A 22,637-nucleotide genomic window follows, 5' to 3' on the forward strand; every position below is an offset into this window, starting at 1 on the left:
CAACAGGACCAACCTCTCCAACCTCCTGGCACCAGGCAAGGCCCGTCCCCCTGGCGTCACGTCCGGGGCGGGGCCTCGGGGCTTTCCCGGTTGGGGGGGCAGAGTATCGGTTAACCCCTGCGCGGCCGGACGGGCAGGACTTCGCGGGCCGGAACCCGCGAGTCGGGGCTCCCCAGCCACACCCCTCGCGGGATTTAAAGGGGCAGGAGGGGCCGGGCCGGGTCGAAGCCCGAATCTAGGGAGCGGGCATGAGGCGCTGCCCGTGCCGGGGGAGCCTGAGTGAGGCAGAGGCCGGGGCCCTGCCAGGAGCGGCCCGAATGGGGCTGGAGGCGCCGCGAGGGGGGCGGCGGCGGCAGCCGGGACAGCAGCGACCTGGGCCCGGCGCAGGAGGCCCGGCGGGGCGGCCCGACGGGGGCGGGCCCCGGGTCCGGATCGAGGGGCCCAGCCTCCACACCGAGCCCGAGAGGGTCGGCCTCGGGCCTGAGCCGGGGACAGACGGACACGTTGAGCCCGAAGCAGCTAGCCTGGGAGTGGAGACAGAGCTGCCGGGCCAAAAGACGGAGCCAGACGTATCCAGCCTCCGGACATGTCCCGAAAGGAGCAGCCACTGGTCAGAGCTGGAGACAGCCGGTCCCTGGACGGAAACTGGGACAGATGGCTTTTGGACTGGTCCACACAGGTCTGGCCTCCAGTCTCAGCCAGAGAGGGCCAGCCTCTGGACGCAGCCCAGAGTCGATGGGCCCTGGACAGAGATAGAGATACATGGGACACAGACCCAACCAGAGAGGGCCAAGACCTGGGCTGATAACGTCCAGACCCACAAGAACGGGTCCAACCTCCGGACTCAACCAGAGGGGGGCCGTCCCTCAACAGAATCGAGTGCTGATGCCTCCTGGAAAGAAGTGTACACTGATGGCTCCCAGATACAACAGGATACTAAAACAGCCTGGAAGCAGGTTGGCACTGAAGATTTCCCAACACAGCAAGATACTGTTGGCTCCTGGACACGGTCTGGCACTGATGGTGCTCAGACACAAGATATTCATGGACCCCAGACAGAACCTGGGACAGACTGTTTTTGGGGGGAGTCCAAGCAGGATGGCCCATTAGAGGAACCAGAACCTGGGGAGTTGGGGACTCACCTATACTCTCACCTGGAGTGTAGCTCCCTGACCCCTGTGCCCCGCCTCATCATCACTCCTGAAACACCTGAGCCTGAGGCTCAGCCAGTGGGACCCCCCTCCCGGGCTGAGGGGGGCAGTGGCGGCTTCTCCTCTGCCTCCTCTTTCGACGAGTCTGAGGATGATGTGGTGGCCGGGGGTGGAGGTGCCAGCGACCCTGAGGACAGGTCTGGGGTGAGTGGGAACCATCCTGCCCTTGAGCCACACCTCTCCAGACCCCTTATCCCATCCCCTTGCCTTTGCTTTCGAAGTTTTCTAGTACCCACCAACAATTTCATCTCAAGGTACCTGCCTCTTCCATCTGTCAACCTCCTCCCTCTACCATTGGGGTTACCAACCCACTCCTGGCACACTCCTCATCCTTTCCTTTTCTCTTCCCCCCACTGCCTCTGGTACTGGTGTCTAAAGTGGACAGCTGCTGGTTGACTTAGCGGTGCCCAGGAATTCCTGAAATTGTGTGATCGTGCGAGTCTGTGTGTGTACACACATATTTCTGCATCGAGTGTGTATGACTTCTTCGGATTTTCTAGAAAGTATGTAACCTCAAAATCTGGAGTGCTCTAATATAGAAGGACAGAAAAGGTGCACTTTTCCCCCCTCTGATTTTTTAGTCTAGGGCCTGTGACTGTCTTAAGGGGTCCCGAACCTTCATCACCCTTTAGCCATTCATTTTTGTAGGGAGTGATAAAAAAGTGAGCCCCCCGCTTTTATCAGATTCTCGAAGGGTTGTGTGAGCCCCAAATGCTAAGGATGCCCAGCTTAGCCAGGGAGCTTCTGGTCTCCTGGTTGCCCCCCAGCTCCGCATGGGGGACCCTGCAGACTCTTGTTTACATCCTCGGCTTGGGTGTGGTTCTTCCCTGGTGAATCAGGAGCGCTGGGCAGGAAAGGTTCAGGGAGGGTCAGCACCAAGGCAGGTGTGAGAGCCTCAAGTGGGTTGGTCTGCTGGGTCTTACCACTCTCCTGGGGCCTCTGGCTGGAGCCTGCCCTGAGGCCCCCTCTCCCCCCAGGCCTTCCTTAGGAACGTGCTCACACGTGTGGCCACAGGTAGAGACAGACCTGCCTCGACCTGCCTGCACCCAGAGCAAAGGAGCTGACTCTATGATCTTTATGCCTTCGCTGTTCCCTCCACCTACTCTCTCACATTCTTGGCATCTCAGGACAGCTGATCTGGAAGACAATGGAAAAAAAAAATAATAGCAGCTAGCACTCATTTATGCGCAGCTCTGGACTAAGCTCGTTGCTCATATTAACTCATTGAATCCTCATGGCAGCTCTATGAGGTAGAGACTATTATTAATCCCATTTTATAGATGAGGAAACTGAGGCCCAGACAGGTCATGACACTTGTCCAAGGTCACACAGTTTGGAAGACACAGAGCTGGGATTCAAACCCTTGGAATACCAGGCACTTTTCTAGGTGTCATGTACGTGTTAACCCCAAGTCCTCAGAACAGCGCTCTGAGATTGGGATTATTATCGTGTCCACTTTATAGATGAGAACACTGGTTTCAAGAAGTTCAGCCACTTGCTTAGGGTCGGTCAAGCCTGGTTGGAGCCAGGATTCTAATTCAGTTCTGGCTGAATTTAAAACCCAGTTACTTCAGCCTCTGGGACGTATGGGTCAATCTGTCCCTCACTTGCTTTCCTCTCAGACCTCCCTGTGTCCAGTTTTTCTTCATCCTTCCAGAATCTGCCTCCAAGACCCACTTTTGGTCAACTTTTGAAACTTCCCTGCTTTCCGTGCCTTCCATGGATCCCCAGGGCCTTCCAGACAGTGATCAGAAATTCAGTCCTCTGTTCAGAGCTTCCTGTCTCCAGGCTGCTTCCCACGTTCAGCTTCCTTGCTTCCCTCTTGACCCCCTCCACTGCCGTGAAGCCCAAGGGCACACCATCCTGCCCCCCCTCATTGCTCTCACTGCCCAAAATACAAACCCTGGCTTCCTTCTTGTTTCATTTTGAAATCCCAGACAGACCCACCACCCTACGGAGTGGTCAGGGCTGGGATAGGGGAAGCCGAGTGTTGTGGAAGACCGTGGTCGGGGTGGGGGCGTGTGTGATTGGCTGCACCTGGGGTATCAGAGAGGGCTTCCTGGAAGAGGGGGCGTGGAAGAGGAGACCATCGTGAAATCATCTGAGAAAACCTGGATTAACCATCAGGTCTAAGAAAGAGAAAAGATACTGAATCTGCTTATGATTAAAAAAAAAAAAGAAAAAGGAAAAAAAAAAAAAGACCATAACAGCTAATACAACTAATGTTCTTTAGTCCAAGCGATGTTTTTGGAGCGGCTGTTTGTGCTAGACTGTGGCTGGGGACATAGGCATAACTATGAGAACCCCAATCCCTGCCTTCAGAGTTCATAGTCCAGAAGGGGTCTAGCTTGTCAGCCCAGGGCGGTGGGTTCCGAGTCGGAACCCCAGCACTGCGCTGTGTGACTGAGGCAACTGATTTCATCTCTCTGGGCCTCTGTTTCCTCTGTAACAGAGACAACAATCCTCCTGGGGTTGTGTTTGTAGGATTAAGTAGGTTATGGCTCACCGAGTCTTTCTCATTGTGCCTGGAATGTTCCAGGTGCTTAGTAAACAGGAACCTTTATTAATCACCTCCTCTCCACGGCTGGCAGCTGGAGGGTGGAAGGAACAGCCATTCCTGAATCCTGCAGTCCCAGCGCCCTGCCTCTGCATGACCTTCCCACCATCAGTTAGATGTCTGCCAGGTGGCCGAGCTCTGAGCGGGTGGGAGAGAACATGGCTTTAACCCCAGGGTAGTGGGGGGATGGGCCACACAGCTTCCTTCTCTGGAAAGGACCCCTTGTCCTAACATTTGCTTTAGGGCCTGCCATGTGCTTGGAGCAAAGAGTGTGTTCTTGTGTCTGTGCACGCGTGCTCATGCTTGTGAACCAGACACTGACCCGGTCCCAAGAACCTCTTGGCTGAGTCAACCCGATACAAATAAATCTTTGTTTTCAGTTCGCTTTACTGGTTTTATGTTGCTTGTTCTCTCTCTTTCTTTGCTTCTGCTTATCTCTTTCTTTCCGGTCATTGCTTTGTATCCATGTCTCCCTTTCTGTCTTTCTGTATTTTCTTTCTTTGTCTTTTGGCAGCCCTGTCTCTCTCTTAGTCAGGCTAGGTCAGGGTTTGCTGTAGTAACAAACAGCCCCCAAACTTAGTGACCTGGAACAACACGGGATTATTTTTGTTCACACTGCACAGGGACTGTGAGCCACTGGTGGGTGAGGGAGCTCTGCTCCATGCTGTCTTCACTCAAGGCCAGGACTGAGGAAGCTTCTGTTTCTTTTTACACACTCCCCACCCCATTGTACAGCAGGGCAAAGGACACGGAAACTCATGTACTGGCTTTCACGCTTCTGCTCACATTTCATTGGCCAAAGCAAGTCAGAAACCCAAGGTCAGGATGGCAGGGATGTCCCTGGAACAGGGAAGGGCAGGAGCCATTTGGTGAGCTGTGCTCATGACTGTTCCAGTCTCTGGGTCCTGTGCCTGTCTCTCTGGCTCTGTCATTACCTTGTCACCTGCTTCTGTTTCTGTCTTTTCTCTGCGGTTTTGCCTCCACTCACCAACTCCTGCTTCTGTCATCTTCTCCAGAAGGTCTGACTTGGTTTTGGGACAGAAGGGAGGTTTCCAAGTATTTGGTGTGTGTCTGTGGAGGGGAAGACTTGGGGGGCTGCTTGTTACTGTAGCAAGATCTGGCCTATTTATACTCTTTGAGGACAGAAGAAAATGGACAGACTCTTCCCCACCTTTGCTGAGGTCTTTAGGGGACCTCGAGGTGGCTGAAGTGGTGGGTGTTGCTCAGCCCTGTGAGCGTGGGAGCAGCGATCCCAGGAAGCCCCCTGGCCCTGGAAAGTCCAGCTGGTTCCCCTCAGTGCAGCACCCTATCCCCTTCCCTCCCTGCCCTTGACACTGACCCTACCCTGCTCTGCCTCACACAGAACAAACCATGGAAGAAGCTGAAGACAGTTCTGAAATACTCGCCCTTCATGGTCTCCTTCCGAAAACACTACCCTTGGGTCCAGCTGTCGGGACACGCTGGTGAGAGCAGGGGTGTGGGCGCTGGCAGGGGGCAGAGAAGCCTGGGCTGGGGGAAGAAAGCTCCAGAGCCATTCTCCATAGCTCAGCTTGCCCCATCTGTCACATGGGCTTGAGGACAGTTTCCCCATCACAAGGCTGGTATGGGACGTGCTTAAGCCTGGGTCGGGCCATCCATACATCAGGACTGTAGGCTGTTCGCTGTTGTCTCAGTGCCGGGGGAGCAAATCCTAACCCTGGGAGAAGAATGGTCCTGGGCTCAAAGCTTTATATATGGGAGACCCTGGGCCAGTTACGTTCTCTTACTAGGCCTTGGTTTTCTCACCTGTGATATGGAGATCACCATACCTCCCTTGCTGGCTTAACAAAAGGGTTAAGATCAAAATGTATATGCACGGGCCACCTGGTTGGCTCAGTCGGTAGAGCATGCGACTCTGAATCTCAGGGTTGTAAGTTCAAGCCCCACATTAGGCATGGTGCCTGCGTAAAATAAAAATAAAGTCAGATATTTAAGAAAATGATAAACCAAAATGTCTATGGAGATTGAGGCGTGGGCCCTTATAAATGGAAATAATCCTTCCTTGTTCTCTCCTCATGGCCAGATAGAGTAGGCCCTCCGTAGACAGCAGGTCTGATGGTTTTCCCCAGGTCCTGGCATGATGTCTCTGATAGTAGCCCAATGCCCAGCACAGAGCAGTTTCTGAAAAGAGCAAGATAATAAATGTGTTAGGTTCTGTGGGCCAAATAGGCTCAGTCACAACAACTCAGTACTGTTGTTACCCAGCATGAACGCAGCTACAGATAATGCATAAACACGTGAGCGTGTCTGTGTTCCAATAAAACTTTATTTACAAAAAAACAATAGTGGTGAGAACTAGACAAATGGGGTGGGTCCACCATCAAAGGGAGACAAGAAGGGGACTTACCTACCTGGTTTGTTGCCAGATCTGTCATTGAAAAGGCTGGCTCCCCCAGCCACAGGACCACCATCTCTCTGCATTCTCATTACTCTGGCTGAGTTAAAATACCAAAAAAAAAAAAAAAAAAAAACCCCTCAGAAGTGAGTGCTTAAAAGAAGACTTAGTGGAATCAAAGGACCATTTTATTGCAGTCCCAGGTTTGGGGTCAGGAGTCTAGACGGACCATGGCAGGGACGGCCTGTTGCTGCTTCATGGTATCTGGGAACCCAGCTAGGACAACTCTTTCAAACACAGCAGGGTGGAAACTTTATTTTAAAGATATTATTTATTTATTTGACAGGGAGAGACTTAGTGAGAGAGGGAACGCAACCAGGGGGAGTGGGAGAGGGAGAAGCAGGATTCCTGCTGAGCAGGGAGCCCGATGTGGGGCTCGATCCCAGGACCCTGGGATCATGACCTGAGCTGAGGGCAGACACTTCATGACCGAGCCACCCAGGCACCCAAGGCTGAAACTTTTGAGATGCATTCATGCCTGTGCCTTGCGATCGATTGTCAGCTGGCTCTCAGCTGAGACTGTCTCCGTGTGGCTTCTCTGTGTCACTGCTTGGGCTTCCTCACAGTATGGTGGCCTCGGACTAGTCCACTTTCTTCCCCAGCTGCTCAGGACGGCAGAGGCAAGCGTCTCTGCCCACAGAGTGGAAATCACTTTTCCTCTTGTGACCTAGACTCTGAAGTCCCAGGGTTGCTTCTGTCATCAGCCTACCCAGGTTCAAGAGGAGAAGAAGAATTAGATTCCACTTCTTGATGGGGAGTGGTGAATTTCTAGAAGAACCTGTGGGCCAGGAGTTATTGTTGTAGCCATCTTTGGAGAACATAGTCTGAAAATACACTTTGCCTCAGTAAGAATTCGTAGTTCTAATCTGTACACAATCTGCAGGGGCCAGGAAATGCCAGATTTGTCATTTAACTTTTTGAAGACTTTTTTTTTTTTTTTAGGTTTTATTTATTTATTTGTCAGATAGAGAGAGAGCACAAGCAAGGGGAGAGGCAGGCAGAGGGAGAAGGAGGCTCCCAGCTGAGCAAGGACCCTGATGGGGGACTTGATCTCAGGACCCTGAGATCATGACCAGAGCTGAAGGCAGATGCTTAACCAGCTGAGCCGCCCAGGCGTCCCTACAGTTAAATTGGTCCCAGGTGTTAGCACTGTGGAACTCTAGGCAGAAGCAAATGCAAATTTTTTAAAAAAATTTTTGAAGGTTTTTATTTATTTGACACACAGAGAAATCACAAGTAGGCAGAGAGGCAGGCAGAGAGAGAGAGAGGAGGAAGCAGGCTCCCCGCTGAGCAGAGATTCCCGATGTGGGACTCGATCCCAGGACCCTGAGATCATGACCTGAGCCAAAGGCAGAGGCTTAACCCACTGAGCCACCCAGGTGCCCCAAAATTTTTTTTAAGATTTTTTTATTTCTTGGAGAGACAGAGAGAGATAGTGAGAGAGCACAGGAGCAGGGAGGAGAGGGAGAAGCAGGCTTCTCGCAGAGCAAGGATCCTGATACAGGGCTCAATCCCAGGACCCTGAGATCATGACCCAAGCTGAAGGCAGATGCTCAACCACCTGAGCCACCCAGGTATCCCAAAGCAAATGCAGATCTGCTCTGGAGCATCATGCCCTCCACTCGGATTGCACAAAAATTCCCACAGCCGATCACGAGCTCCCCATGTAAAATGACAAAACAAAAGAGGACACAACGTGCTATGAACAGGACTCTGAACAAGGAGCAGCAGGTCCTGCCCTTGCCACATCGAGGCCAAGACTGTGACAGTTGCGGGGAGGAAGAGAAAGCCCTTCAGAAGGGTCAGGCAGGAGGAGGGAAGCCACGATCCAATGCATCCGGGAGATGAGGAGATCCTCGGGCTGATCCAGCTTCTTGTCCACTGTGCTGCTCCTAGGGAACTTCCAGGCAGGAGAGGACGGTCGGATCCTCAAGCGTTTCTGTCAGTGTGAGCAGCGCAGCCTGGAGCAGCTGATGAGTGACCCCCTTCGGCCTTTTGTGCCCACCTACTATGGCGTGGTGCAGCAGGATGGCCAGGCCTTCAACCAGATGGAAGATCTCCTGGCAGATTTTGAGGGCCCCTCCATCATGGACTGCAAGATGGGCAGCAGGTAGGTTGAGGGGCAGGTGTGGGGCCGAGGTGAAGGGCCAGGGGATGCCCAACCAACTGAGCCACTCAGACATCCCCCACTTCCCTCTCTTAATTGTATCTTTAGATAAACAGAAGCACTTTTAATCCAGGCCAGTTTGCCATTTTTCATTGTGATTAGGAGCTTTGTGTTTAAGAAATCTGCCTACTCCAAGATTGTGTGATCTCCTGTGTTTTCTTCTATAAGCTTTATTGTTTGAACTTTCACATCTAGCTTTGTGATCCATCTAGCATTAATCTTTATACATGGTGTGAGGTAGGGATTGAAATCCCCCCCATGTCAATATCACGAATCTGTTGACCCAGCGTCGTTTATTGAGAAGACCTCCTTTTCCCCACTGAATTGCTGGGCCTTCTTCATTGTAGTTCAGGTGAATATACACGTGTGCATCTGTTTTTAGACTCTGTTTCTGTCCGTCGATCTAGTTGTCTATTCTTGTGCCATGCTGTGGGTTTATTACTTGTCTTGATATCAGAGAGTATGTCCTGTGTCTTTGTTCCTCATAGTTTTCTTTGTCACGTCCTCTGTGTCCCAGGACCTACCTGGAGGAGGAGCTAGTGAAGGCCCGAGAAAGGCCCCGGCCCCGGAAGGACATGTATGAGAAGATGGTGGCTGTGGACCCCAGGGCCCCCACCCCTGAGGAACATGCCCAGGGTGCTGTCACCAAGCCCCGCTACATGCAGTGGAGGGAGACCGTGAGCTCGACCTCCACTCTGGGCTTCCGGATTGAGGGCATCAAGGTGAGGGCCAGGAGCTGCTTGCCTGTCACCAGAGGCCTGAGCACTAGATCAGAGACAGGGCCTCATGGGGAACATGGGTGTCAGGGAAAGCTGGGGAGAAGCAGGATGTGGAGAAAGAGTGGGAGACTGTGGAAGATGAGTAGACAGGGGCTCAGGGAGGTCCTGCTTCTCTCTCACCCCTATCAGTGTCCAAGTTTTGTTTACCTGTTTCCCTGAGCAGCTCCTAATTCCCTCTGCTCCCCTCCCTATGGCCCTGCCCTAGTCCACCCATCTTTCCCACCTAGTCTTCCTAGTCTCCCTGGTCTCTCTTCACCCCAGCCTCCCTTGTCTCTCCCCCGACCTCCAGCCTCTCTGGTCTACCCCCTAACCCCACCACCAGCCTCCCTGGTCTCCCCCACCAGCTTCCCTGGTCTCCCCCAACCCCAGCCTCCCTGGTCTCTCCCCCACCAGCCTCCCTGGTCTCTCCCCTACTAGCCTCCCTGGTCTCTCCCTGTCCAGCCTCCCTGGTCTTTCCCCCACAACCCTACCACCGACCTCCCTGGTCTCTCCTGTCCTAGGCTGCCTGGGCTCCTGCGTCCTTGTATCACCCCCCTCTGATCTGCATCTAACATGGCCGCTGAAAGGATCCTTACTTCCCTGTATGGGGAAAGATTTTCCTTTTTGCTTTCTCTCTTTCCTTCTTCCTCTCCCTTTTGTGTAAATTAAACCTAATTGTTTGAAGACGGATTCACACAGTTTAAAAATCTGAATTATATAAAAGGGTATGGGGGGGCATCTCTTTCCTGACCCTGCTGCTCTCCTTCCCATTCTGCCCCTCCGCCCCTGCCTGCTTCTGGAGAACCACCTTCTGGTTTCTTCTGTTTCTTCCTGCAAATACAAACAAATGCAATTGCATATCCTGAATTTTCCTTCTCCCCTCTTACACAAAAGGTAGTGTAGCCCTGGAGAATTTTCCATATCCTTCCATGGAAAGTCTGCCTGCCTGCCTTCCTTTCTTTTCCTTTCTCCCTTCCTGTCTTTCTCAGCTGTGTAATAGGTCTCTCTGAATGAGATACAGGCCCCTACGGATGGCCACCTGGGTTTCCACTTTTTGCCATTATAAACAGTACCTCAGTGAATCACTTTATATACAAGACACTTTGCAAGTGGGTGGGTTAAGCTGTAGATGAGAGTCCCAGAAACAGGGGCATGGTGTCGAAGATGAGGTACATTGGGAATTTGGCTAGAGATTGTCAAACTCCTTTCACAGGAGTAAGACCATTTCGCACCCCACCAATGACACATGAGAGTACCCGTTTCCCAACAACCTTGCCTGAGCCATCTTTCTGAGTTGTACATCTGATGCTCATTCTCCTATTCAAAATCCTTCCATGGCTCCCTAGTCTCCTCGAGAGACGTTCCCTGGCCTAGAGGGCGCTCTAGGGTTTAGCCTCATCTCTCCCCAATCTCTTCCTCTTCATCTATCTTTAGGCCACACTAAAGCAGTTTCATTTGCTTTAAAGAGTCCCGCTCTTTCCTGCCACAGGACCTTTGCGCATGCTCTTACCCCATGTCCCCCTGATTGACTCCCAGTCATTTTTCTGTCTCATTTTATTTTTAATTTAATTTAATTTAATTTTAAAAATTCATTTGAGAGAGAGCGCACGCACACACATGGTGGGGAGGGGCAGAGGGAGAGGGAGAAGCAGATTTCCCTGCTGAGCAGGGAGCCTGGTATGGGGCTTGATCCCAGGACCCAGAGATCATGACCTGAGCCAAAGGCAGATGCTTAACCATCTGAGCCACCCAGGCACCCCTATTTTTTATTTTTATTTATTTATTTGACAGAGGGAGACACAGTGAGAGAGGGAACACAAGCAGGAGGAGTGGAGGAGGGAGAAGCAGCCTTCCCGCTGAGCAGGGAGCCCGATATGGGGCTCAATCCCAGGACCCTGGATCATGACCCGAGCCAAAGGCAGATGCTTAATGACTGAGCCATCTGGGTGCCCCTGTTTTTTTATTTTTAAAGATTTTATTTATTTATTTGAGAGAGAGATCATGAGCAAGGGAGGGGGTAGAGGAAGAAGCAGACTCCCCGCTGAGCAGAGAGCCCAACATGGGGCTGGATCCTAGGACTCTGGGATCATGATCCGGCTGAAGGCAGACACTCAACAGACTGAGCCACCTCCAGTCTTTTAAATTTCACTTCCTCCAGGAAGCCCACCTTGATTTCTATCGTGCCAGATCAGGGCCCTATCTTTACTTCATTATTCTTATTTCCCTTTGTGATGATCTTATTCCATACCTGCCTCCTTCACCCGACTATGTGTCTGTCCTGTTACCTTCATGTTCTCAGCACCCACACAGCACCTGGCACAATGGGGTAGAATGACTCAAGTGGCTTCTCTGTGCCCCTCTCAGATATTAAAAAAAAATAATAATAACACTAGTCTCATTTACGGAGTGCTTCTTTAACTGTGCACCAGGCACTGTGCCATGCGTTGTACCCATCCAGTCTCCTCTAATCCTTATACTGGCTTTAGGTGGTAAATACCAATAGAGTCCCCATTTTCCAGATGTGGGAACTGAGGCTGAGGCCGGGGAAGCAGCTTGTCTGAAGGCCGCCAGCTTGGAAGTAGCAGAGGCACTGTTCAAAGCCAGACCCAGCCCTCTCCAAAGTCCACTTGGCTAGACTGGGTCAACCAGGGGGTTCAGTGTTAGACTGGGAAGGACTGGTTGCTCTGGAGTGGGCCTTGGTGGAACTGGCCTGGTGGGCGAGCGGTCTCCCCCTCCCGAGCGGCCAGGAGCCCGGGGACAGGCAGGTGGTCCCGGGAGGTGCCTGAGGCTGCTTAGTGTCAGCCCATGAAGGAAAAGTTATGACACTGTGTCTTCTTCACCCCTCGCCCTGCAGAAGGCCAATGGGACCTGCAACACCAATTTCAAGAAGACCCAGGAGATGGAGCAGGTGACAAAGGTGTTGGAGGACTTCGTGGAGGGGAACCGTGGCATTCTGGTGAGCGGGACACCCATGCCCCGAATTTGGCAGCTTAAGACAAGCAGACCACCGCTGCCATCATTGCTCCTAAGGCAATGGTCTGCTCCAGGCCCGGGTTGGCCGACACTGGCCTGCCTTGCTTACCATCTGCGGTCGGCTGGTGGCTTGGCCAGAGCTGGCTGGTCCGGGAGGGCCCTGCTCATGTGTCTGGTGATGGGCTCACCATCTCGGCTCATGACTTGGCCGCTTGTCTCTCACGCTCCAGCAGGCGAGCCTGGGCATGTTCTCAGGGTGTAAGCAGGTGGCCCAGAGAACCAGCAAAAACACAAGATGTCTCGATGGCTCGGAGTGGCCGCCATCATTTCTGCCCCGATTTACCAGCCAGAGCAAGTCCTCTGATCAAGCCCAGATTCAAGGGACTCGGATTCCACCCCTCGGTTGGAGGAGCTGCTGAGAATTGTGGGTGTTCATGTAGTCTCCCAGCCACGCTCCGCTCTGTGCCACCCAGGGGCGGCCAAGCCTCTGCCTGCCTCCCATTTCCCCCACGCGGCTCCCCTGATCCCATCCTGGCCAGGTTTTGCCTGCTCCCTTGGGGCAGTAGGAAGGGGACCCAGAGTCCCTGTACTAACCAAGAAACTCTCTCTCACACACAGAGAAAGTACATGACTCGCCTGGAAGAGCTCCGAGAGGCTCTGGAGAACTCCCCCTTCTTCAAGACCCATGAGGTACGAGCCCCAGCTGCCCTGGGAGCGGAAGGCCCTGTGTGGGGTTGGGGGTTGGGGCATCAGCCTCCGGGTGGCACCGAACAGAAACCGCTGACAGAGTTACAGGGCAAAGCTATTAAGAGGAACCCCCACGTTTTGGGGTTTGCTCTTCAGGGCAGGCAACAGAGGGGATTTCAGGGAGATGGGATAGTTCGGAATGTGGGCTTGAGCCAGGAGGTCTGCAGTGAAGGCTGTTGGACTCTGGGCACACGATTTACCTTCTAGGGCCTCAGCTTCCTCCTAACATGGGGGAAAACAATGTTTTTTGTTTTTTGTTTAATTTGAGAGAAAGGGAGCATGAGCAGGGGGGAAGGGCAGCGGGAGAGAGAGAGAAATAGGCTCCCCACTGAGCAAGGAGCCCAATGTGGGACTTGATCCCAGGACCCTGGGATCATGACCTGAGCCCAAGGCAGACACTTAACTGATTGAGCCAATCCAGGTGCCCTAACTTCTTGCTCTTAAAATTCCTTTGTAATTTTAATTATCATAATTATTTCTAATTATTGGTGTCCGCCTTCCCGTTTGGTGGCTCTTCCCCTTCCCTCTCCTGTGCAGCCTGGTCTCTTTAGAAACAATTTATCTGGGCTGTCACAGGAAGTCTGGGAAGTTATGACCTCCCTGCATTTGCGTGTCCTCTCCCTCCTCTCTCCAAGCTCTTCTACCACCCCCACTCAGGTCCCCCTCACTTCTTTTTCTTGGCATCCCCAACTTCCAATAGATCCCTGATCTGGGAGTTGGGCCTCCAGGTTCGAACCCCAGTCTGCACTCCTCAGCCTCCAGTGCCTGGGACATGTCTCCATACAGGCATGATGGGCTAACAGAGCCCCTGCCTCCTGGGTAGGGTGACGATATGGCCCATTAAGCATGGAAGCAGGACCCATAGTCCACTCTCAGTGTGTGCCCGCTATGACTGTCATGTTCATTATCATCAAATGTCACCCTCATCGTCCTCGTCACTGCCTTGGGCTCTACGTTCAAGTCCCAACGAGGAGGCCTGGGGATCTCATCTCTGCTGTGCTTGTGTTCGTTTTCACCCACTTTAAAAAATGAGTTGCCAGCATCTAAAAAACAAGAATTGACACCCAAGTTGGGACTGCCAGTTTCCCCGGCCCGTTGGGAGATGTGGCAACAACTGGGCTGTCCGCCATGTGCCAACACCCAAACAGAGTGGGGCGGTGGCACCTGCCCAGTCACCTGGGTTCTCTGGGAGCGGTGCAGTTTGAAACCCGACTAGAAAAGGAGAGGGCCTTGCACACCTAGAGTCCCATGAAGGCAATGGAAGTTGTTTCTAATTTTAACCACCACCACCCTGCCGCTGCCATGCCAGCAACTACCAAGGGCTGTGTGTCCAGCACCACGAGGCACTTCGTGAGCCCATGGCGTCGTGGGATGCTGCCGTGACCTCAGCAGGTTGGGAGGTGGAGGGTGTTAGTATCATCACCGTTCTCCAGTGGAGGGAACATCACCACCAGCTGCAGTCCGAGGAGGCTGAGCTCTTCTTTCCTGGGGGAGGCATTATCTGCTTCATAGTGCTGGCTGGGCTCCCTGGACCCATGCGAGGTCCTGCAGGCACCTGAGTTTGTAGCCCAGCGTGGAAAAGTCTCACGTTGGCGGTCCATCTGCTATACCAGCAGGTGTCCTAAGGGCCTTATGTGGATGAATTCCCACATGTGATGGGCACAGCAGCCTTCGAGGCAAATGTACTATGATCCCAAGCACGCAGAGGTTAAGGTCGCCTGCCCAAGGCCACCTAGCCAGTCAGCAGCAGAGCCAGGATCAGAACCCGGATAGCCCAGCTCCGGAGCTCATGCTGTCAAGCACCCTGCCCAGCTGCCTTTTGGGAAGGGGGCCTGAAGCCGGTGCCTGCTCCTCCCTCTAACCTCTGAGCTCTTTCCCTGCAGGTGGTGGGCAGCTCCCTCCTCTTCGTGCATGACCACACTGGCCTGGCCAGGGTCTGGATGATTGACTTCGGCAAAACAGTGGCCCTGCCTGACCACCAAACACTCAGCCACCGACTGCCCTGGGCCGAGGGCAACCGCGAGGATGGGTACCTCTGGGGTTTGGACAACTTGATCCGCCTCCTTCGGGGGCTAGCCCAGGGTTGACCCACCTGCCCGCTGCCAGGTTTATTTATTGGCTGGTACCTATCTGGCTGGTGGTGCCCCAAGATTGGCCATGGGGGCACTGACCACGGGGATGGGAGAGGTGGCATTGGACACCGCACAAGACCGGATGGAAGGTCTGAAGGGCCTTGGAGACCAGGTAGTGCCCGGCCCTTCCCATGATTCGGAGGTTTTAAAGACTGGAGCAGGGGTGTGACATGGCTGCATCCCACAGTGCATCAGAACCAGACTGGGTCTTCCGCCCAGCCCAGAAATTTTCTGAGGGGCTGCTGGAGACCATAACTGAACCGCGAGCCCTGACAGAACACAGTTCAGATGCCACTGGCCACAGGCATGACATGGTGCCTGTTGCTATAAGAATGAGTGTAATCACTGCCTCCTTGTCAGCCCCCTCCTGGCTGTAGGCTGGCTCCCCGAGGCCGGGGACGGTCAGTTTCATTGCTGGTGCGCTGGAGAACCAGCCTTCACCTGCAAATAAAGGCAGGAGCCACCTGTCTGCCTAGGAGAGTTCTGGCCCCATCTGCTTGTCCCCAGGAGCCACTCCAGTACCCACAGACCTTGGGGAGGGTATGACACCACATGGGGCTGGTCTGAGCGCTCTGCTGTCCGGTGGGACCCAGTTCACCCTGTCCTGCCTTCTCCTGGCCCCATGAGGATCCTCCCCACTCCAGAAAGAACTCTGCCAACCCCCTGCAGACTGAGACCATAGCCACTTCCTGGGCCTCCACTGTGACTAGCCCCACCTTGTTCCTTGGGCACCGGCCTCAGCCTGGGGACTTCCTCCTCCCACCCCGTACCCTTTTTCCCTTGCTCCTAGCTGGCCTGTGGCAGGAAGGGCTTTCAGCCATGGAAAAGCAGGTTTGGGAAGCGGAGCTGCCTTCCTCCACGGGTGCAGGGTAGGTCGGGCCACTGGCTGTGGCCTCGAGTGTGCCACCGGGTCCACCCCACTGACCCTGGCAGCACCAAGCGTATGTGATGCCCATCCCATCCCCCTCCTCCTGCACCTGTACCTTTGGCTTCCTGGCCTCTGAGGCAGGGAACCAGGCACCTCCCTCTTCCCTAAGCTGAAGCTCGAATGTGTCTTCCGGGCCCGAGGAGATGTGCTTCTTTTCTACTGACCGTCTTTATACTTATTTATACGGGAGGTAGTCGTTAGCTGGGGCAGTGTTGGGGAAACAGGAGGCAAAATCACTTTGTGTACTTTCCCCTCCAGGACGACGCCCCAATAAATCACACCGAATCAGCTTTGTGGATTTTTTTCTTTCGCATCTGGGGTGTGTGGGCTCCAGGCTCCCGGTTTCACTGTCAGTGCTGGGTGGGGTCATGGGATCATTCAGTCTGAGTTCACCTGGCCGCTGCTCTTCTAACCTCTCTCTGTGTTGGACAACGTGGGGAACAGACTCATGAGTGGGACAGCTCCCGGCTGCGCCCTCAGGGCCTCCCAGGACAGCACACCGGACAGTGTGGGGTGGGGGGCGTGAGGGCGGGGGTGCTCTCTTCAGGGGAGAAACACCGCAATGGACAGCATCTCTAAACAAGACCCTTTGCCCGGCACTGAGTACATGGGACCAAGACAGACCTGCTCCTCCCCTTTCAGAGTGGGAGCGATGGGTCTTTGTTCAATCAGGAACCTCTTTCTCCACCCACATCTGTACAATGACTAACTACCAGTTTGCATCCTGGCCCTGCCACTAGCCAGCCGTGACCTCAGGCCAGACCTCACACACTTCTCCGGGCCTCAGTCTCTCTACCTGTAAAATGGAGGAAGAACTAGTCCCTTCCTTACATGGAGAATCTGAGGAGTTAAAATGGGCAAAGGGGTTGGCACATGTTAGCACTTTCTGTGTGTTTCTAAGCCAGAAGGCAAGGTGGGGAAGGAGCCATGCCTGAGGCTAGGGAGTCTTCCCAAGGAAGATGAGCCAAAATAGAGAATTAAGAGGAAGATGAGCCGAAATAGAGAATTAAGGAGTTATCCTTAGCAGAGGATTGGGTGCAGGGGAGTAGGACACTCTGGGGACCTGGAAGGCCAGTGTGGCTAGATGAGCTGGGGCTGGGAGAGTTTAATCCCTGTCCTGTGAGCAATAAGGAGCTGCTGGAAGCTTCTGCCGAGGTACGTGGTAAGACCTGGTTTGTATTTTGAAAGGCAAGGCATCCTAGGCTCTATGGGAACAGACGCAGGGGGGCGGCAAGCGGTGCGGTGAGAAGGCTCCTGCAGGTGTCCAGAGAGAGGAGGCTGGTCACCAGAGAGAAATGTCTGGATGCAACATCAGGGTGGGGCAGACAGGCAGGACCTACAGGCCGCCTCCGCCTCCGGTGAGCTCTTTCCTGGAGAGGGAGCTTGTTTGACTGGCTCCTGGCTTGGATCCCAGCCATGCATCAGAAGCCCGATACTGCAGGGTGGGCGTGAGAGAAGGGGACTGGGACCAGACGGACTGGGGTGGCAGAGGGCCTCTGCGTGGAGGGTCTCTGGCTAGAGGTCCTGGGGAACATGGCCCACATCTGTGAGCTCTTGCAAAGGGAGAAACCGGGGCACTCTTCTCATGGTGACAAAGCCAAGCTGTGGCCGGGATCCCGTCAGCCCGGCTCAGGGCTGTGGCAGGCTAGGGGCTGGAGTCCCGTGGTCTGAGCAGCAGGGCCTGGCCACAGAGGCCGGCCCGCACCCCGCCAGCAGGTACCATGTACGCCCGGCCGTCGGCGGCCCTTGAGGGTGAGAAGTCCGTCAGCTGGAGGTTGCTGTCCCGGACCTGGTTATAGTCCCACAGCTGGTAATGCCAACTCTTGCCCTGCTTGGAGAGAAGGTAGACGGCTCCTGCGGAGCCTTCTTCTGGCAGGGCTGGTGGCTGGTGGGGCGTGGTGGGCACCGGGTGAAACAGACCTGGCAGCTCGGGGTCCTCAGAGTAGCCGAGGTGCGGCACAGCCCGCACGCCCAGCAGGACCCCTGGGAAGAGAGGGGGGAAGTTGTGAGCGGGGGGGCGCGCTGACTCCATGCCGGGACTCATCGAGCTCCCCCCACTGCCCTTCACGGAAGGTGTGGGTGCTGCCTCCATGCATCCCTGAGTAGCTGGCGGGGCTGCGGGCACACAGCTGGGCTGGGACTGGACCTACGGTGTCTGGTCCCAGGCCAGTAGCACAGGGAGGGGAAGGGGCGTTCAACAGAGTGGGCATTGTCACCCAGTGGTTTCCTGCTGTCTAGTAAAGGAAGGCTCAGAGGAGCCAAGGCCACGGACCCAGGCATGGGGCAGCCTCCCAGGCCACCCAACATGCAGGCGGTGGGGTGGGGTGGGGTAATGAGGATGTTGAGGCCGACTGAGGCTGACGCTGACTGACACACGCAGTGTGCCTGCCCCATTCGGACCTTTATATGCTTTGCTACCATCGCCCAGATTTTCAGATGGAGGAAGGAAAGCCCAGAGTCACAGAGCCAGGAGGTGGCTGGACCCACTATGGAGCCCAAATCCTAAAGTTTGTACTCTGAGCTTCCGTTTGTGGAAACCCTGATTGGCAGATACTGAGGCACCTGCTGCCTGTCAGGTCCCTAACTAAGTATCCTGTGGGGACGGGGACAGGCCAGCCCTGGTCCCTGCCCTGAGCACAAGAGACATGCCGGTGTCAGGCTGAGAGTGTGGGGTGCTGGGGGGGGTGCTGGGGACAAACAGGGGGAGCACACAGGAGTATGGGAGGGGAGACCCACCTGTGCTCACTGCCCAGTGGGCCTTGTGGCCCTTCCTATGACACGGCTCGTGGTTGAAATCCTCATCGTAGCTGGTGTATGGGGTTAAGGCCAAAGCTGCAGTGTGGCCCTGGGACCCACCCTTCTCCCTCCCCACCCAGCTCCCTTCAGGGCCCTGGGATACGGGATGAGCAGGGGATGCCCAGAGACAAGGTGCCACAGGACGCGGGCTCTGTTGGGACCGCCCAGGCCACCATGGAGCTGCTCCACCTGGCAGCCCAGTGCCTCCTGGGCCAGCTTGCCCATGTCGGCCACTGCAGGGGTGACAGAGACAGAAGGATCACTGTGTGCCTGGCTGCAAGCCAGGGGATAACTGGGGATCAGCACCTCTAATGAGCACTGCAACCGCCACCTCTCTGGATAAATGCAGGAAATGAGGCACAGAGAGGGTAAGCTGCTTGTCCACTGTCACCCAGCAGGAGGGGGCAGAGCTGGGCTCGGAATGAAGACAACCTGCCTCCAGGGTCCACCTCCTAATATTCTACTAGGTGGGGGAGAAGGGCCAGAGGATTGGAACAGGGTCCCCTCGCAGGACTGGCTTAAGACCGTGCCCCCAACTCACCAGAGAACATCTCTCCCTGGGCCGTGTAGCCTCTCTTCATGGCTATCTCCACAAGTCTCTCCAAGGGGATGCCGCTGGGTGGTGCCAGGAGTGTGCCTGCCATCCACAAAGCCACCAACCCGCACCTGGGGAGAGACAGGCCCAGTCCCTCCACCCCTAAGTCATGTCTTTACCAAGCCCCCTCTGTCCCCAGAAGCTGGAGTGTAAGGAACTGGTGTGCTGTGCTGGTCCTGGGGGAGTTTCCCTTTTCCCAGGCTTGGTGGGCTGCAGGGAGGGCAGGAAGGTGGGGAGAGAGGTCACCTGGGCTTCCAGGAGGAGGTGCCAAGTGGAGTCCAAGATAAAGACTATTCACTTACTTACTCGCTTGCCCATTCATTCCAACAGTTCACTGCGTATGCACCCAGGACCCCACCCTCCAGCCCCCCTTTCCCTCCCCTCCACCTCCTTCCAAGATGCCTGGGACAAACCCATGCCTCCCTCCCTACAGAGTGGCCCTCAGGAAGCACACAGCAAAGGCAGAGTGGGGTGGGAGTCCCAGATCAGAGCACACGTACTGAGGGCCTTCCTGGATGAGGGACGGCACGTCTGCACAGAAGAGGATCCATTGTAAGTCATTTCTGAAACTGAATCAGAGCAAGCTCAGGTCACATGGGAACCAGCTCAGGTCGCACAGGAACCAGCTCAGCTCCTAGATCTACCCCCCAACCTCCCCACCCCCTGGCCTTGAGGTGCGATTGGAAGTGGAGTGTTGAGGAATGGGGAGAGAAACCCAGGTCTGGCTGTCCTAAGGCCGGAGGGCAGCTCGAGGCTCTGATGCTGACTTCCCTCTCCCCTGATGAGCCACTTGTCCCTTCCCAAGCCTCCGCATCCTCATCTGCTCAGTGGGAATCCTCCTTCTACCTGCTGCTCCCTGCTCCTTCTCTCTGTTGTTGTAGGGGCAAAGAACAGATGTACACAATCTTTGGAACTTGGAGCCAGGAAAATGGACTTATTAGAGGAAATTTTTTGAAGGCGGGTGACTGTTTACCCAAACCCTTCCTGTGATTTTTTTTTCCCCCTTCTCAAGCCTATTCAATGCGGATGAAAATCCCTTAACCCAGCCTTGAGGAGAACCATGTAAGACCACACTCCAAGCCTAAGAGATCAGCCGGATAATGAGCCCTTGCAGGCCTGCCCAGCCCCACCCTTGGGGAAGTCCTGTATAGGATTTTGAGCCAATACAGCCCCAGGACTCAGGAGAGGCTGGGCAACATGCTTATCCAGTATTTCTCTTCCAAGGCCAGTGAAAGAGCAAGGCTGGTGGGGGTGGGGTAACCCCAAAGCTCCCGGTTCCCAGTTTGAAGCATTGTCCTGATGGAAGATGGTAACACAGCACAGTGGTTAAAGGCACCGAGGCCTGCTGCCAGAGTGCAGATTGGGTTCCTCTAAGTGCTGTGGCGAAGTAACCACCTTCATAAGCCTCAGTTTACTCATCGGGAACATGACATAACCATAGTTCCTCTCTTACAGAATCACTAACCCAATGAAATAAATGCTTAAACACACTGAGAATAGTGCCCGACAAACGTCCTAACCAAACGGATTATGAACTTGTCCAGAAAGCTGGAAGTTTCTTCCGTGAGTCTGGGCAACTCACTCCTTGTTATACCAGGTCACCACAGCCCCAGGCCGGATCTAGCCCTCTCCCACCTGGATCTCTGGGGGCTCCAGCTTCCTCCTGGACCCCCTGACTCTCTCACCACCTCCAGTCCCCACAGGCAGCCTCCCTCTCTGTGCAAAGCCCTTCTGCAGCTCCCGCTGCCCTCAGGATCGTCTGCCTCCCTCCACGCGGTGCCCCTGCCCTGTGTGACATAGCTCCTGTCCACCTGTGGAACTCCACGTTTTCCACCTCCCCCATCCAGTTGAAGAAATATTTGCAGATCCTGGAAAAGAACGCCTCTTCATTTCAGCCTGTGCCTCTGCACAGGCGTTAATTCTCCTCATCACAGCTGGGACAGCTCTCAGTCCCCACTAACCCCCAGGTCTGGCCAGGACCACCCCCGGGACTCCCTTACTATAGCTCTCACCACTTTGGGCTGTCACTGGTGAGGGAGGGATCTGTCCCTGCCCCTGGACTAGGTGCCTGTGGGGGCAAGATTTCTCCTCTTTGCAGAAGGCGTGCCCTGCATGGGTCTAAGCAGGGAGCTGAGGTTTTTGACCTTGAGGAAATAGGAAACCCCAAGAGAAGACAGCTGAAATGACCCGGGGACAGGTGGTTCGGTGACACCCTACCGGTCCTTGTGCAGCTTCAGGAGCCTCTTCACATCATCTCTGCTCCTGGGGACTGCGCCGGCCTTCTCTAAGGCCTCCTTCAGGAGCTGGCTCTTCTCTAGGCCGAAGACATGAGGAGGAGCCAGCCCCCTGACAGGGGGTGGAGGTGGCAGTGGGGGTGGGGGTGGGGGGATAGAGGCCTGGAGACTTGAGGGAGGTGGAAAAGCTAAATTGGGGACATTTGGGGGTAGAGGAAGTGGAGTGATGGGGGTTTGGGGAACAAGGGTTTGTGGAGGGGCTGGGGGGTCTACCAGGGGAGAACACTGAGAAGTCATTTTGGGGTCTATGACATGCAAGTGCTGGAATATCAAGAATCGGGGCCAGATGGATACTCTAAAAATGAGTTAGTTGCAGGCATGGACGTTCTGAAAGTTTTAGCGTGGAGTTCCAGAACTTGGGTGAAGAGTGGGCCTGAAAGGACAAGGACTGACACTTGGAACGATGGAAGCAGGGGTTAACAGGGCGGATCCCTTATCCGGAACTAGATTTGTGGTTTGGGGCTGGGTTGCAAGGTTCGGAGAGGAATTTAATTAAGAGTTACTGTATTATCCCAGGCGAGTTTTAGAAACTCGGGAATCAAGGCTTGGCTCTAGGGTGGGGCGCCTAAACGGCGGGAATTTGGAGCCCAGGGCTAAAGACCAGAGAATTCAGGCTCCGTAACCCCTCACATCCCAGGCCCGAATTCGGAACCTTGGAGCTGACCTTGATAAAACAGAGGTCAAGACATCAAAAGGACACCTGGCAGGGAGGATGGCTTAGTCGTGGAGAAGGTCCTGGAATCAGAGCGCGAAAGGAAAAGCTCTCTAGGTTGGGGAAGGCTCAGAGATCAGAGGACGCTAAGAACCGCGATACCGCCGGGATAAATGACGGAGACAAAAAGTAAACGCGCCTCCCCTTCCAGCAAAATGGCAACCGCAGCACACATTATCCCTTATCACGTGGCGGGACTCGCGACTCGCGCCCACCCCTACAGAGCCACGTAACGAGAGAAGGCGGGGCGTGGGGGGGGGTGTTGGAGAGTCTTTCAAAGGACCGCCCCCGGAAGCTGCCCAAGGGCGAGCGGCTTCCCCATTGGTCAGAAGC

General features: G+C 54.7%; 2 protein-coding genes across 5 annotated transcripts; one reads left to right on the forward strand and one right to left on the reverse strand.

The window, feature by feature from the left end:
• The first annotated feature begins 105 nt into the window (after positions 1-105).
• ITPKC (inositol-trisphosphate 3-kinase C) lies at positions 106-16,195 on the forward strand. The gene is made up of 7 exons (XM_047711882.1): positions 106-1,355; positions 5,132-5,231; positions 8,099-8,312; positions 8,887-9,091; positions 11,982-12,083; positions 12,719-12,790; positions 14,731-16,195. Exons 1-7 carry the CDS (start codon positions 249-251, stop codon positions 14,932-14,934), a joined length of 2,004 nt encoding a protein of 667 aa, XP_047567838.1. The 5' UTR covers positions 106-248; the 3' UTR covers positions 14,935-16,195.
• On the reverse strand, positions 16,193-22,539 carry ACTMAP (actin maturation protease). 4 transcript variants are annotated; one of them, XM_047711893.1, is made up of 6 exons: positions 21,516-22,524; positions 19,799-19,867; positions 19,245-19,369; positions 18,807-18,936; positions 18,644-18,714; positions 16,193-17,890 (listed from the first exon to the last, which is right to left on the reverse strand). In XM_047711893.1, exons 1-6 carry the CDS (start codon positions 21,827-21,829, stop codon positions 17,553-17,555), a joined length of 1,047 nt encoding a protein of 348 aa, XP_047567849.1. In that variant the 5' UTR covers positions 21,830-22,524; the 3' UTR covers positions 16,193-17,552. The 4 variants fall into 4 exon arrangements, with proteins under 4 accessions (XP_047567849.1, XP_047567851.1, XP_047567850.1 ...); XM_047711895.1 differs by having other exon boundaries at positions 22,257-22,516; XM_047711896.1 differs by lacking the exon at positions 18,807-18,936 and having other exon boundaries at positions 17,754-17,890; positions 21,516-22,539.
• Between the last annotated feature and the right edge of the window lie 98 nt (positions 22,540-22,637).

Source organism: Lutra lutra, chromosome 17 (assembly GCF_902655055.1).
Source record: "Lutra lutra chromosome 17, mLutLut1.2, whole genome shotgun sequence".
In the NCBI taxonomy this organism is placed as follows: domain Eukaryota; kingdom Metazoa; phylum Chordata; class Mammalia; order Carnivora; family Mustelidae; genus Lutra; species Lutra lutra.